Source organism: Triturus cristatus, chromosome 4_1 (genome assembly GCF_964204655.1).
Source record: "Triturus cristatus chromosome 4_1, aTriCri1.1, whole genome shotgun sequence".
Lineage (NCBI taxonomy): Eukaryota > Metazoa > Chordata > Amphibia > Caudata > Salamandridae > Triturus > Triturus cristatus.
Window position 1 is genome coordinate 922,164,806 of NC_140585.1, and position 16,168 is coordinate 922,180,973.

The following is a 16,168-nucleotide window of genomic DNA, read 5'->3' on the forward strand; positions in this document are numbered from 1 at the left end:
AATCTCGTGTTTTTCTCCTATGTCTATACTTGGCTTCTGTAAGTGATGTAATTATGTAACCTGTAACTCGCTGATTCTCATGTAAAGCGCTCTGATACCTCCGGGTCTAGACAGCGCTATATGAAACTTTGCAAATAAATAAACAGAGCATGGCCTGGGAACCATCGTAGAGTAGCTGAAATACAGAGACTGGAATCAAACCGTTCCCTTGTTGATGTTATAGGGATTCATGCGAAGTGAACAGAAACAAAATCCAGTGATAATATATAATGTACAGGGATGATCACCAGACACAAACATGATATAACAGGCAGATAGTACAGATGTGGAGTATTTGAAGGTTGTTAAGAAATGCCATTCTGTTGCAGAATTCAGACCCTTTTAGTTTGCCAGATCTGCTTCTTTTTCTTGATTGTCAGTACTTGGTTCACATTATGTCTTCTCCTAGAACATTTCACTTGATCTAGCATCCGCCATTTCATCTCGTGGTTGATGTTCAAGGGTATAATGTTCCACCAAAGGTGCATTTAGTACATTGCATCACATTTTTTATTGATGTTGCAAGGTGTAATAGCGTACTTCTTGTGATATTTTACCAATATTGTACAAACTATAGTGTCATTCAGTACAATAGATCACATTTTTGCTGGCACAGCTAGAAAAATGTTTTGTTCTTTTCCTTTAATCAGAAGCAGCACTTGAGATTCGTGGCAACTTTAATTGGCACTCTGCTACCAGAATATTTCTTGGCTGTGCAACCTCTAAAGGGGTAGGCTTGTAAGATCACATTGTGTTGTAGGTAGAAAAACTGAAAGAAATGTCTTGAACTGTTTGCCATCAAAAATAATATCAGTAGTTACTCTTAAAAGAGACAGGACAGCTATTAAAGGATAAATGGGCAGGCATGGAAAATACACTTCTTCCTAAATTAAAGGACTATCAAAGGACAAAGGTTGACTGTCCACCAGTCTTGAGCAGGGCATATCAGTAGCAGTCTCAACTTTAGAAATAGGTTGGCATCTGCAATGAATAGTGTGCCATGCGCTGATCCTTATTGGGTACTCTGGAGTAAATGCCTAAGGAATCAGTGGGTGGATGGGGTAGAATTCAATCTACCGCCTTATTGGATGTGGTAGGCAGCCTCAGTACGTTTCTCATCACGTTTTTCAGGAGATCTTTAAATTTTAGTTTTTTGCTCATGTATGGATCCTAAGGTTTCAAACAAGGGAGTAAAATGATAAAGCAAGCACATTATATGTGTATATGTGTTCCACACCAATACCTCTTAAGAACTCAGAAAAACCATTTCATAGAAATTGAACCAGGTTATCAGAAACTGAATATTCGGGATAATCTTCAATCTCAAATAGATGTCTAAAAAAAAAATCAACTACCACCCTAGCGTGCATAGCAGCTAGATAAGTTAATTTTCAATAACCCCAACCACGAACGTGTTAACAGTCTCCATTAATTTAATCAGTTCATGAAATCAACAGTATTTTTTCTCTCTCTAAGTAGTATATGGAAACTCGCTACCAATCATTTGGGTATTATGGACCACAAAATGTCTGTCAGCTGAAATGCATACCTTACATGACCCATAAACCATCTCTAAACCATTGTAAACAAGGTTGCCAATATTACAATTTTGAAGTCCTGATTGGTTGAGCCTGCTCATTTTCTACCCAACGCCTGCAGGAGGCACAATTTTGTCTTAAACTCCACTCACCTTGAAATTTGCCCCAAAGTCATAGCTCTTCACTCATATTACTCCTCTGGCCACCTGAAAGAAAAATGCTTCCTCACGGAACTCCTATCTCGATTACCAGCATCAGCTTTACAGCATTCTTCTTCTGAGATCAATTTCCCTATATCTACCAAAACATCAGCAATTCTGACAAAACACTCCTCGTTATCCACTGTTTCTTAAGTGCTACCATTAATAGGTAATCTGGAAGCAACAAATCCCAAATGTATTCCTCACAGAATATCATGAATACTAAAATGAATTGTTCTGAGTTTCTGAGATACCTTGATATAAATCACACATTAATTTATTTCCGATTTAGACTCTGAGTGAGAACACTACCAATTCCCACGCAACAAGCATCAGCTGTCACCATTTCTTTAGCGTTGGGATTGAATCTTTGAAAATGCTAATTTTTGTTCTTTTCACTTAAAAAAGACACTTTTCTATAGAATTTCTTTGAGTTTTTCAGTAACCAGTACACATTCGGGGACAAAATGGGTTTAATACTCGCACATCCCTAGCTATGGTTTCTTGTGTTTCCTATTTGAAGTAGTGGGAGCTTCAGCAATGGCAAGTACTAAATCATATTTGGGTTTAATCCCATCAGGCGTGATTAAATGCCCTAAATACCAGAAACATGTCAGATACATACATTACTCTTTCTTCACGGTCCAGCCATGCACTGACAAAATGTTCAAAACTCTTTCAAGTACCAAATTAAGAAGTCCATCATCTTTGCAAAGATGAGAAAATCATTATGCTATGCTGAGACCTTTTTCTCTTGCCCACATAAATTGTACATGAACTTTTGAATAACTGCAGCCGTGGATACCAAACGAAACAGCATCCATAAATACTGAAGGGCACCAAATGACGTTTTTAAAAGTTTGGAGTCTTCAGTTAAGAGAATTTGGTGGTAGGCTAACCTTGGACCAACAGAAGAGAAACATTTAGCATGATCATTTCTTGCAAATATTTCTTGTTTTTTTTAATGAAGGGAATGACCATATACAAGTATGTTTTTATTTAAGGTCTATAGTCAGCACACAACCGAATTTCACCTGAGTTACGTTAACTACAACAACAGGGACACCCGCTCTGAGTCCTCACTTTGAACATCACCATCTGTATGTTCAGTTCAATCAATTTTTTTTTTGAGATCCTTCCTTATGCTTAGTGGAGTGTCTCTAAGCCTGTGAACAACTGGGTTGGCATCCTATTTTAATATGATTCTCTGTACAAAACCATACACGTTCCCAAGTCTGTTCTCAAATATGGTGTCATATTTTTGGAGGCTGTTTTAAACATCACTCGTACAAGCACAAGTCAGTCTCCAGTATCGATACCGTCCCAGTTTTCCCATATTTTGTAACCCAGCCCGCTACACCCTCTCACTTTTACATAGATATTGATGTTAATCCTGCAATATGCAAATCCTATAAAAATCCTTTTTTAACATGGTCACCCCCATTTTTTTGTCTCGCCTAGCTATTGCGTTCACGCAATCGCTATGCGAGACTCTAGTAAGAGGTGCATTTCAAAGTGCTCCCAAAAGTGGATTGCATGGCGAGCACGCACACAATCACGTGCATCGTGCCGCCATGCAATCCGTTCGTCAACTCCCTTTGAAAGTTTCATTTGAATAATTTTCACGCCCTCTTTGAATTTGGACTTTTTATTGGCTGTTGACTGGCTCCGGATAACTGAAATACCAGACGACGGTTTTATCTTATTGCTGTCCTTTTGGTGGCCATGTTTGATGTAGGTAAACATTCGTGCCCGTCGTCTCATAGGAAACTTGCGAGTGACGTGCCCTTCGTCGCTGTTTGTTTTCTGAGAGCAAGTTCTTTCCAGTTCGTACCGAGTTCTTGCTTGCTCTAGTTCTCACTCGTAAGAGGAGCGGTTATTGCGTGGAGCGTCTTAGTGGCTTCATCTTTGGGAGGTGCGTGTCGTTAAACTGCTGGATGGGCCCCGAGTTTGTAGAGTGTGTGTTAGGTCTCTTTGTTCTGTGGAGGGATGTCGAGAAGACTTTTGGGGTGGCTTTGGTTATAAATACTGGGCTTTACCCAGAGGGACACTGATCAGAACGAGAGCCATGAGACCACAAGCAGTGGCACCACTGTGAAGAAATGTGTGCAGGGCACAGACGAGACATTGAGAACAAGACGTTTTTTTGTCAGATTTAGTGTAGCTTTAAGTTTTGTGGAATGACGAACTCGAGCATTATTTTAGCGTTGGGTGTATACGTTTCATCGATGCGCATTTAGGTCTACCTGCTCCTCTATCGAACTTGCAGATAAATAGTGAATTAGATAGACATTTGGGAGTGATTCTTTTATGCAATAAATTCCAAATCTTTGTGCTTATTTTGAACTGATCGTAAATCCAAGACGGTCTCAATGTGCTGGGTTAAAACCTGAGCTGAGTTAAATACGTCTTGAAGGGAATATTGGGTGCGACCCCGATCATTTCTCTCAATGCAGTGCTAAAACGTGTTTCGTTGCTTGTAAAGCTACAAATCAGTGCAGAACTGAACATGGGCTGGAAGGTTGTTCCATCATTTGGTATTTTCCCATTAAAAATGTCATTCTTGCTGTGAAGTATTTATACGCTTTCTTTTCAAATTAAAGAAGTCCACATACTTAAGGTACAATTTATTTATCTTCGCTTCACGTGTTTTTTTGTCAATAGAGGTCGGCGAACTGCTGCAAGTTAGAGTGAGATGCCTGGCTCAGTTCGACGTCCTCTTGGACAATAGGCTCAAAACCAGCCCAGCATTTATGTGGCATTTGCCCACCTCCCATATATAAAGTCATTGTCCAAGCCCCCTCGGCCATTGTGTAGCAAAGAAGTTGTTGCTAGACGCTGTGGTCGTTCTGCAGGTAGGCTGATGGATAAGTCTCATCAGAGTGTTGTGAAAGTGATCATTATGCCACATTTTTTGTCATCTGTATAAAATATGAACTCCAGGAAAGATCTGCTCATCAGCTGTGCAGAGAGCCTTTGATGTCTGCGCTTGAAGTTCTCTCCTCCCCCTTCCCTCCGCTTGCTACCTCCGAGCGGAACCTCCCCTCCTGACTCCGGGACGCGGGCTGTGCCCTCCGGGCACCCTGCTCCTCGCAGAGACGCTCTCCAGAGATCGCGCTGGTGCCAGAGTGCTACTAGCCTGCATGGCAATCTGGAGATTTCACGGCAGGCCGGTGGCTGTCAGAGGCAAGTAGGGCTGGGGCAGGGACAGTTGGATGACAGCCAGAGCCTGCCGTGCTGTGCCCCCCTTTAACAAGTAAGAGGGTTACGAGCGAAACCTGAGCCCTTGCGTCACTATCTGGGACACCTTAATGAGGCCAGGAGCAGTGCATTCTGGGGTGTTTTCACTCCTTGCTCGACACCATTCAGTGTATTTTTAGCGCTGCATTGCAACTGAAGTTTTTAGGGAAATATCTGTGGATTTGTATAGCAAGCATCATTGTCTGTTCTTGGCACTGAACCATCATTTCCCTGTGGATTATTTTTGGGGAATTTTATAATGAGATGCTCTGCCCACTGGGCTTATCCCACTCTGTTGTTTAATACTCGGTGGCGGCTACAGTAAATAAACAAGCATTGACATAGCCAATAGGTCTCGCCTTTGGGACCTTATAAGCGTTTAGCCATGCAACAGTTGATGTTGTTGCACCAAGGATATTGTTCTGCATAACTAAATACTTATAAGGTCCCAAAAGCGAGACCTGTTGGCTATGCCAATGCTTGTTTTGCATGGTATTTGATGCAATTTTAACTGAAGTGCACTGGGTTCCTGCTAACCAAGTCCCCAGTGTGCTCTTTCCCTTAAACAAGATAATTGTTCAGTTGTACCCCAATTGGCGAGACAGTTTGCACCTCTGTAATCCTTAGTAAATTGTCCCCTGGTACCTAGGGCATGGGTAATAAAGAGGGCCCCTAAGTGCTGCAGCCTAAGGGATCCACCACTAAATTCATGCAGACTGCCATTGCAGGCTGTGTGAAATGTTGAAAACTCGACATGGCACACACCGTTTGCCATGCCCACAGACTCCGCATGCACTATATGTAAGTCACCCCTACAGTAGGCCTTATAGCCCTAAGGCAGGGTGCATTGTGTGAGAAAGTGCCATCTTTCTTACATGGTATGCCCCAACTTTTTGCTGAATTGCTGAATGTACTTTGACTGAGTGTGCCCTGGACTTCTGCCAATCAGGTGCCCAGGGCCTATGTTCCTTCCCTAAAAACCTAAAACCCAAATTGGCAAACCATGGCCACATGTCCCCCCTGGTAAATGGTACCCTAGGTACCCAGGGCCTTGTGACCAGGGAAGGCCTCTAAGGCTGCAGCACTTGTTGTGCCACCCTTAGAGGCCCTGTACCCTAACACACACACACTGCCCTTGCAGGCTGAGTGTCTGGGTACAAGACAAAACAGAGAGTCGACATGGCACACATCCCTGTGTGCCATGCCCACCACCTACACTGCCCTGGCATACATCAGCCACCCCTCTAGCTGGATACCCTATGCCAGTGGTTTGGGCACAGGAGCATGAGCCCTGTGCCCCTACAGTACTCGGGTCCATTCCTGGGCACTGTATGTGCAGTGCTGCCATTTAAGAGTACATGGTGCTGAGAGCTTGTCAAACACGAACTCCACAGCACAATAATGGCAACACTGAAGACTGAGAAGTTTGGTATCAACACATTAAACCCGCACTGATGCCAGTGTGGGATTTAATTTACCAAGCACCCCAGAGGGCATCTTAGAGATGCGCCCTGAAACCTAACCTACAATCCACGTCTGGTCTGGGAGGCTGCCTAGGCTGCCACACAGCAGGATGGGCAGGGGGAAGCTTCAAAGGCATGTCGCCTCTCTGAGCTTCCCCAGGCCACTGGCAGCCCCCACTCTGGCAGGAAGCCTGTCCGGAAACCCCAAATAAGGACAGGGGATGTGCCAGCCTGCCAACCCCACCCCTCAGGTGGGGGAGGCGAGGTGAAGCACATCTCCGGGCACTCACCATCTTGAAGATGGGAGGCCCTACCCAATCAGGACTAGGCTACTGCCCCCCTCCCACAGGAGAGAGGCAGGATAGGGGGTGTACCCGCCCCAGGACAGGGACCCATTGGTCCCTGCCCTTCACCTACCTGTAACACCCCTAAATCTAGTATTTAGGGGCACCCTGAACCTACAAAGAAGAGCAAAAAGAAGACCTGCCCTGCAGCTGCTAAGAAGAGGAAGACACCAACTGCTTTGGTCCCAGTCCTAGTGGCCTGTCGACCCTTCAACCTGCTCCTGCTACAACCCGGCATCTCTTGTGGCCAGTAACCTCACAAACCCCGGAGGACCTGGCTACCTTTTGGCTCTAAGCACCTGGGACTCCCATGAGTAGAGGCTCTACTCAAAATCAGCTTCTAATCCCTGGCATCAGCCCGGAACTGTGAACCATGCACACTCTGCACCCGCCAAGCCTGGCCTGTGCCGGAGTGAACAAAGACCACGAGGACGACCCCCCCCGGCGACTGTGACCCCGAGTCCAGCACCCAAGGACTCACCTCGACGCTCCTGACGACGCCTGCAGCCTCAGAACCAGAGACCCCCCCAACCGCGATCAACAGAGGGTAAGATTTCCCGACACCAAAAGGCACCCCTGCACCCGGCGCCCTGCGGCCCCGTGTGCCCAACTCCTACCTATCGTCCAACTACCCAACTTACCTCTCGAAGTGGTGGTGGCACCTGAAGAATCTTCGTCCCCGAGCTTGTAGTCTTTTTCTAAACCGGAGCTCTCCCTTTGAAACCAATTGAGCGCCCGAAGGCTCAAAAGCACCCTTCACCCAGCCGCCCGAGTGGCCCTGGCAGTGTAACCTTTGCACCTATCTACTTCCCCATTTGCCCTGAGCAAGTGACCAGGAGCCCATCTCCCACAGCCGCGTGGACTGCTAGTCAGCAGCCACCAACCAAGGCCCCCCCCCCGGCCTCTCATAGGATAACATTGGGCCTAACTCTCTCTGCACCCGGCTGCCCCTGTGCCGCTGAGGGTGTAACAACTGTACCTACCTGACCCTGGGAGACCCCTGAGTCTGTGCCCAGAACCTTAACTTTGCCAGTCGAGTACTTACCTGAAAGCCGATAACTCCATTTTCTCCATAGGGTAACATTGACTGGTTTCTTCTGAAATTTCTTCTAAGTGTGGAGTTTTCAAAACTTAAAATATTCACCAAAAATCAGCCAAGTAACGAAAACGAAAATACTCACCTGCTATTAGGTGAGCTCCCAGTGCTGGAGCCACTTTCCTGCAGGTACTGACCGTAAAGTTTAGTACACCAATCTGTGGCTCACCGGGTCTGCCGATGCAGCAGCCACCCAGGAAGAGGTAATCTTGCTCCAGGAGGTCTGAACAGTCTCCCAACCAAGTTTGAAGACACCAGAACCCCCAGGAGCCGCCCTGCGCCAATACCCTTGGTACCAGAGCCTGTTGCAAGCAACAAGGTTTGTTTGTGTTCAGTCTGAACACCACTGTCAATACCGCCCAGCACTTCGAGGGACTTTACCAGAGGCCAGCCACACCAGAAGTCGTCTTGTGGTGTTTGTTTTCCCCTCTCCTGCAGGGGCTCCGAGAACTGTGGGGGACCCGCCAGACAAAACACCCATGCACACTAGACCCCCAGCCTGAGTTGAACCAACAGTGTCTCTGTGGTCCTGAGACTTCTCAAGAGCGGAACCCCCTTTGGATTCTGCTAGACTGGTCCCCCAGGACCCCGCCTCCCCCTCCCCCATACCCCCACCCACCCCCCTTGCAATTTCTTCCTTACAGGTGCTTCTCCCATGGACTACAGTGTGTAGCATTCAAGGGTACCACTGCTGAAGGAACCTCTGCACCTGGACACTCCAGGGCAGATCAACTTGAACTCTTGGTGCTTTCTTAGACCTTGGCCCCTACTGCCCTTAATTCCAAAAGAACAGCCCTGTAAGTGGTTTGTAAGTGACCTTATGCAGTATATGTTTCTCTCTTAGGATAACATCCTTCGAGGCTCATGCTTCAAATCCTACAGCTGTCATTTGCTACTGTTTCTACAGTAAAATTCGATAATGTCTGTGAGAATGGGCCTCTTTTGACATGGTTAGCCCCCACGTTTTGTCTGGTTTGGATGTGTTTTCGATTGTAGTGCAAAGGGTCCCTGCCAACCAGGTCTCCTGTGCTAGTGCATCTTCCCTAAAAACATACCCACAATTGGTACCTCTGCCGTCCTGTAAGTTCCTAGTAAATGGTACCCTGAGTACATAGGGCCTTAGAGCTGAAGAGGGTCCCATAGGACCCTGTACCCAACTAGGACCATGCCACTGCCCTTGCAGCTTGCATGCCCTTCTGAGGTGAAAACTGGCAAAGTCGACATGGCACCCTGCCTGGGTGCCATGCCAGACAGCATTGCCTGTAGATAAAGGTAAGCTACCCCTCTAGAAGGCCTTACAGCCCTAAGGCATGGTGCACTATACTCCAGGTGAGGGCATATCTGCATGAGTAGATATGCTGCTAGTATACTTAAGTCAATTCTTAAATACTGTGAATGCCAGGGAAGCCATGAGAAGTACATGAGTTGGAAACTCAATATCCCGAGTTCCACAGCACAATTATGGCTTCACTGAAACCAGGAGTCTTTAGTACCGAGCAACTGCTTGTAGAGGTGCACCCTGAAAACCTACAGACCCTGGTGAGGAGACTGACTGGCTTAAGGCAGCCTTTCACACACACAGATTTTTTTGGACCCCTGGGTGGAGAACCTCTGCTCTTTGGGACCAAAAACCATGCACATCCTGCGCAAAGGTGTGCCACATCCTCACCCAGGATGGGCCAGTGCTCAACCGGGAAGCTTTAAAGGCCTACCACCTTTGTAATGTGACCCCTCCTCAGGCTCTACTGCTACCAGCAGATGGCAGCCCCCTATTTACACCCTCAGTGGGACGGGAAAACGAGCGGGATAAAGTAGAATAGGCAGTGTGCTCAACTCTTGGCAACTTCACCCCTATGGTGCGGGAGGTGAGGGGAAGCGCATCTTTCAGTCCCTGCCATCTTGAAGATGGGGGACCCCTCCAATCGCAGGAGGGTGGCATAGTTGAGGGTATAGTCACCCAAGGTAAGGTGCCCATTGGCCCCACCTGGTACTCTTCCAAAACGCCCCTAAATGTATTATTTAGGGGACCCCCCCAGACCTAGAAACTAGATCTGCGATGAAAGAAGAAATCCCTGCAGAGAGGACTGAAGACGAAGACTGTCTTGGCCCGAGACCTACCGGTCTGTCTCCAGCTTCGACGAACCTGCAGCCAGGGACCTCTGAAAACCTGGGAGGACTGCTGCTTTCTAAAAAAGACTCCAATCTCCTGTGGACAGCAGACCTGTCTGGATGAAATCTACTCCAAGTGTTCCAGATCCTGCTGTAATTGCGACTCCTGTACCTGCGGCCCGAGTCCGAGTGGCTCATGTGTTCAGTGACGTCTCCCCAGCTATCCTGACCTCGAGTCAAGCATTGGCTGACCTCTCCTGATCTCCACGACTGTGCCTGCAGTGTGAATCCAGCAGCTCACCCTGACGCGATCGGCCTCGTAAGAAGACGGATGTTGAAAGGAGCCCCTGGGCCTTGGTGAGCTGAACCAACGGTGTCCCTACGACCACCTGCACCTCTGCTTACCTCTGCTGTCTGTCTCTCCTCTGCAACCTCCGGTGCAACGCCTGTAGCCTGTTTGTCAAAAGAAGAATCTCGTTTGAAAAGCATTGGGCGCCCGACGCTGAAATAGCACCCGGCCGCCCCTGTGCAAGCAGTGTGTCTTCGAGCACCCCCGTCTCAATTGAACCTCATTAGGCCGAATTCTGATTTTGTTTTGACCTCTGCACCCGGCCACCCCTGTGCCACGGGTGTTAATGTTTTGGTACTCATCTGACCCCTGCCACTTGCTGGACTTTGATCCCGAAGACTGTAACTAGAACTGTGATGCTTATCTGTTTAACCGCGATATTGTTTTCCCCATAGGATAAAACTGACCTGTTCAGAAGTTGTTTTAAGTGTCGACTTTGGAAACTGAAAGTATTTTTTATTTAAAAACGTACTTACCTTATTGAGAAAACCTTGGTCTTTAAATAAAATACAAACAAAGTATATTTTTCTAGAATTGGTCTGGATCGCTTCTTAAGTCGGGTGTCCATTATTGGTCAGTGTGGTGCAATAAATATTTTTCACTCCTCTGTGTTAGGCCTAAGACTGCTCTCCCACAAAGTCTATTGTACTTACCCGATAACGAAGATCTTGGTGTCGAAAATGATGTAAAAATATCTGTTATTTTTCTAAATAGGTCTCAAGTGCTCAACACTACCCTTTGATAAACCTAAACTGCTCTCCCACACTACCGCAATAGAGAGAGCATTTGAGAATATTAATTTAAGTCCTGTAAGCCAACAAGAGTTGTCTGGACTTTCTTGACAGTATACCTCATTTTGGCACACTACATAAAAAGCCAGCCTCCCACATGGGTTACCTCGAATATTCCAGTCTCATCAAGTTCTTCTGACCATGACCCCAGTGAATACTCGTCCACTTACACAATCATCAAGCGGGGGCTACATACCTTCCAGCCACTTTTAGCTGTGTCAAGCCCCCTACTCCTAACCCCCCCACCTCAAATGTCAAATTTCATAGAAAAAATAATTTCATGTATACACAGACTAGTCAAGGTTTTTCCGCTTTCTCTTGGAAGACTCTTACTTGTTGAACAATAAATTATTTGTAATAAATTAAGCAGTGTTTAGCATAGTTCATTAGCTTGTCTGTACCATTACAAAAGACGAAGAAACTCATGTAAGTCAGTCACCTGCATTTCCAATGGTACTGGAAGTATTTTGAGGAAATTCTGTCTTGTATGGTTGGTACATGTTAGTAATCTCACAGACGGACTAAGAAATGAATGTAATGCAATGAGATCTGCTGGCGTTTTAGAATTTATCAAGTATTTCCATTGTATTTTATGTTTGCTGTCTTGAGTTTGATTTCTTAAAAAATAATTCTCGGAGAAATTGATCCATTGTCTTGGTAATGCCTCATTTGCAAACTGGAGTGGTTTAATGTTGTTCACCCTGATAACATTTATTCAGTAAATTTGAAACTCTGCTGTTTTCCGCATTCCTTTGTTGAGGTGAGATTAGCCTTTGCGGCTATTTTACTGTTTTTAGGTCCTTCGTGGGTTTAATTTACTAGAACTCCTGTGCATATGCTACTGCCTTTATTTCAGGAATCCTAGCAACATTGTCAATACGACCGGCCAAAGAAATTCCAACTTGGCTGCTAAAAGTGATGGAAGATTTAGATGTAGTGCTGTGTTGACATCACAAGCAGAAAAGTGCATCTAATTTAAATATAAATAATAGATGCGTGCAAGCTATTACCATTGTTTACACAAGGGAAACGTTGCTGTAGGCATGAAACTTACTTTGGCTTTGGATATTTTACAGTTGGACCAGATATGCATTTCTTTTGATGGAGGCAAAACCACCATGAACTTTGCCGAAGCTGCTTTGTTGATCCAGGGGTCAGCTTGTATCTACAGCAAAAAGGTAAGGAGAATTGAAGAACAATCTTGTGTACTAATGAAAAGGGGCATCTTCGGTTCACAAAAAGTTTGGTATCAGATTGACCCATTTACATTTCTCTGCCACCTTGGATTGGGAAAGCTTGCACATTTTGGTCACAAATGTGTTACCTCCTATATAACTAAAACTTGGGGAGCACAATGCCATCTCTGACGAAATCCAGGATTAGGGAGAGCACATAACTGTTCTCCTCTTCTACACCCATGATTTGATGAGAAAAGCCTAATTCCATTCCCTTGTTTTGCTCTTCTAATCAGGAATATCATTCTCAGGTGTGTGTATTTAGGAATGAAGGACACTATTGCCAGCTCCTGTACCGTAGATTAGGGCGCGTATTGAAGCTTTCCATCCATCTTCACTTGGGTATCCAGATTAAGGGGGGGGAGCAAAGAACCTTTAATACTTAGCCTTCCATGGTTGTTAGAGTAGGGTACTGTAAGGTATGCCTTAACTGTGTGCCCAGAAAGACAGGTCTGGGGATAATATAAATATTATTCTGTTCTGTACCAGTTATTGGGGGGGGTAGCAGAGAGCCGTTTCCTCAGTTTCCACAAAATATCACTCTTCTGTATGAGGTATTTGTGTTGGCACCGACCAAATCCTATGCCTCTAAATTCATGTACAGGAGAGCAAACCATTCTTCTCAAAATTCTCCCCTCTGTATTACACAACAGCAAACAGTCCCTTTTTATCCGCATTTGAGTTATCCTTCCCTTAGCCCCTGCTTGAACGTGTCATTTTAATCTCCCTACTGCTGTTGTGCCCTAATGTATGAGTCTTGGCACTTCATGAACAAGATGTGTTTGATGTACACTCTGGAAGCCCTTCAGCATTCTTGAGAGTGTCGCCAAGGCTTAGAAATAGTGATCCACCTCATCATTTTTCTGGGTATTAAATACCTTGGGCTATACCAACAATCAAGTGACTGTATTGTTTGTGTTGTTATTTGTCCCAGTGATAAGTTTTTCATCTTTCACAGGTGGAGTATCTGTACTCACTCGTCTACCAAGCCCTTGACTTCATCTCCAACAAAAAGTAAGCTTTGTTGTCCTCTGCCAACTCTTGCAGTTAATGCAGGCCAGTCTCAAGTTTTGTTATTCATATAAACTCTGAGCACCCGCTGCATCATTGTCTTAAATGCCTTTTACATCCTTCTTATCATCTCATCATAAGTCTGAAATACATTGAGATAATGTTCTCCACTAGTACTTCAGACTCTGCTTTGCGATGTGTATACCATCACCGTAATTGCATTTCTATTGTCTTTGCCATTGCAGTCGATCATTTATCACTTATAGGCCAAAGATACTGTCTAGGCATCTAAAAAAAATTATAATTGTCAGTCTTAGTGTATATCGTCTATGCCCTGTGCTCAGCCTATGACTAATTTGCACCAACACGTAAAATATTTTTAACTTGAAACCACTTGCATCACATCATTTTGACAATTGCACTCATCCCACCACCACTTACCACCCATATTGCCACCCGCTTAAACTCCCACCCCCAATATAGCACCTCATATGTTACCTAAACAATCACATTTCAGGTTTTCTCCATGCAGCACCTATTCAGTGTATATGCCTTGGATAGCATGACCTATGCAGTACAGAAGCGGAACATTTGGTATAACACTTGCACTCTACCACTCCCCTTATTTACAGTACACTCATCTGAAGGTCACTTGCGTTAGTATTACCTTGAATGATCCTAGAGCCTTTTGTGACTATCAACCCTCGTCTACCGACCCCCCCTGACCCTGACCACAGTTCAGCGACTCAATCGCCGACTTCGTCCGCACACACACCCTCGCCTTCACGGACTACATTCTCCTCGGGGACCAGAACTTCGACCTCGAGAACAACGACACCAACTCCACCACCCTGATCGACAACCTAGCCAACCTCAGACTCAGACAACTCGTCACAACACCCACCCACTCCGCCGGCCACACGCTCGACCCCATCTTCTCCGTAAGCCCCCACGTCTCCTTCAACCACACCAACGAACTCCACTGGACCGACCATCGCTGCATCCACTTTACCTTCCGGAAACCCACCACACACCACCGCTCCCAACAGATGCCTCGCCGCTGCTGGAGCAAAGTCACTGAAGACCAGCCAACCACCACCGTCGCCCAGAGCCCACCCCCCGAGCCCGCCGACTCCGCCACCCGCAACCTCAGACAATGGATCAATGACTGCGCCAACACCTTTGCCCCGTTCAAGAAACCCTCCAGCAGTCACACCAGCAAGAAAGCCAGCTGGTTCACAGTAGACCTCCAGACCTCCAAGCAAACCTGCCGAAAGCTGGAGAGGAACTGGCTCCGTGAACGGACACCGGACAGCTACGCAGCCCACACGAACGCCACCCGCAGACTCCATCACCTCATCTGATCAGCCAAAAGGGCCTCCTTCAAAGACCGCCTAGACAACAACGCACAACAGCAAAGAGCTCTTCAACATCGTGAAGGAACTCTCCACCCCTAGCACCAACTCCATCCCACCTTCGCAAGAGCTGTGCGACTCACTGGCCACTTTCTTCCATCGCAACCCCAACGGCGACGACACCATCAAGATCATGAACACCATCCACTTCGGATCTCCGTCAGACCCTTGCCCACACCACATCTTCAACAAAGCCAGCACCGCCATTGCACCCCATCTCCGGAAAGCCATCAACCTCTCCTTCGAGACAGCAACCTTCTCGGAGAGTTGGAAGCCCGCCGAGATCAACGCCTTACTCAAGAAACCCAAGGCAGACCTCAAGAACTTCCGGCCCATCTCCCTGCTCCAGTTCTCGGCGAAGGTCATCGAGAAGACCGCCAACAAACAACTGACCCGCTACCTCGAGGAGAACAGCATCCTGGACCTGTCCCAGTCCGGGTTCCGCAGCAACCACAGCACCGAAACTACCCTCATCGCCGCCACCGATGACATCAGGACCCTGCTAGACAACGGAGAAACCGCGGCCCTCATCCTCCTGGACCTGTCAGCAGCCTTCGACAAGGTCTGCCAGCGCACACTATGAACACTCCTCCATGACGCCGGGATCCAAGAGAAGGCCCTGGACTGGACCACCTCCTTCCTCTCCGGCAGAACACAGAGCGTCAGCCTCCCAGATTATCTGCGGTGTACCCCAGGGCTCATCACTCAGCCCAACATCTACATGGCACCGCTCGCCCACGTCGCCCGACTGCACAACCTCAACATCATCTCCTACGCCGATGACACCCAGCTGATCCTCTTCCTCACCAAGGACACCCACACCGCCAAAACCAACCTCCACGAAGGAATGAAGGCCGTTGCCGAATGGATGAGGAACAGCCGACTGAAGCTGAACTCTGACAAGACGGAGGTCCTCATCCTCGGATCCACCCCTTCGGCCTGGAACGACTCCTGGTGGCCGACCGCACTGGGAACAGCTCCAACACCCACCGACCACACACGCAACCTAAGGGTCATCCTCGACTCCACCCTCTCCATGACCAAGCAGGTCAACGCCGTCTCTTCCTCCTGCTTCAACACCCTCCGCATGCTCCGCAAGATCTACAAGTGGATCCCCACTGAAATGAGAAGAACGGTCACTCAGGCCCTCGTCAGCAGCAGGCTGGACTATGGAAATGCCCTCTACGCAGGAGCCTCGGCCAAACTCCAGAAACTGCTTCAACGCATCCAGAACGCCTCTGCACGCCTGATCCTTTACATCCCTCGCCGCAGCCACAGCACACCCCACCTGAGAGACTTGCACTGGCTCCCCGTCAACAAGAGGATAACCTTCAAGCT

At 47.0% G+C, this 16,168-nt stretch overlaps 1 protein-coding gene across 1 annotated transcript in view; it reads left to right on the top strand.

Moving 5' to 3' along the window:
- NCAPH2 (non-SMC condensin II complex subunit H2) overlaps positions 1-16,168 on the top strand; it is a 326,298-nt gene that overhangs the window by 53,948 nt on the left and 256,182 nt on the right. Inside the window, exons 3-4 of the mRNA XM_085653753.1 lie at positions 12,246-12,347; positions 13,363-13,418. Of these exons, the coding sequence (XP_085509879.1) occupies positions 12,246-12,347; positions 13,363-13,418 (158 nt within the window). The remainder of the gene's footprint in view (positions 1-12,245; positions 12,348-13,362; positions 13,419-16,168) is intronic.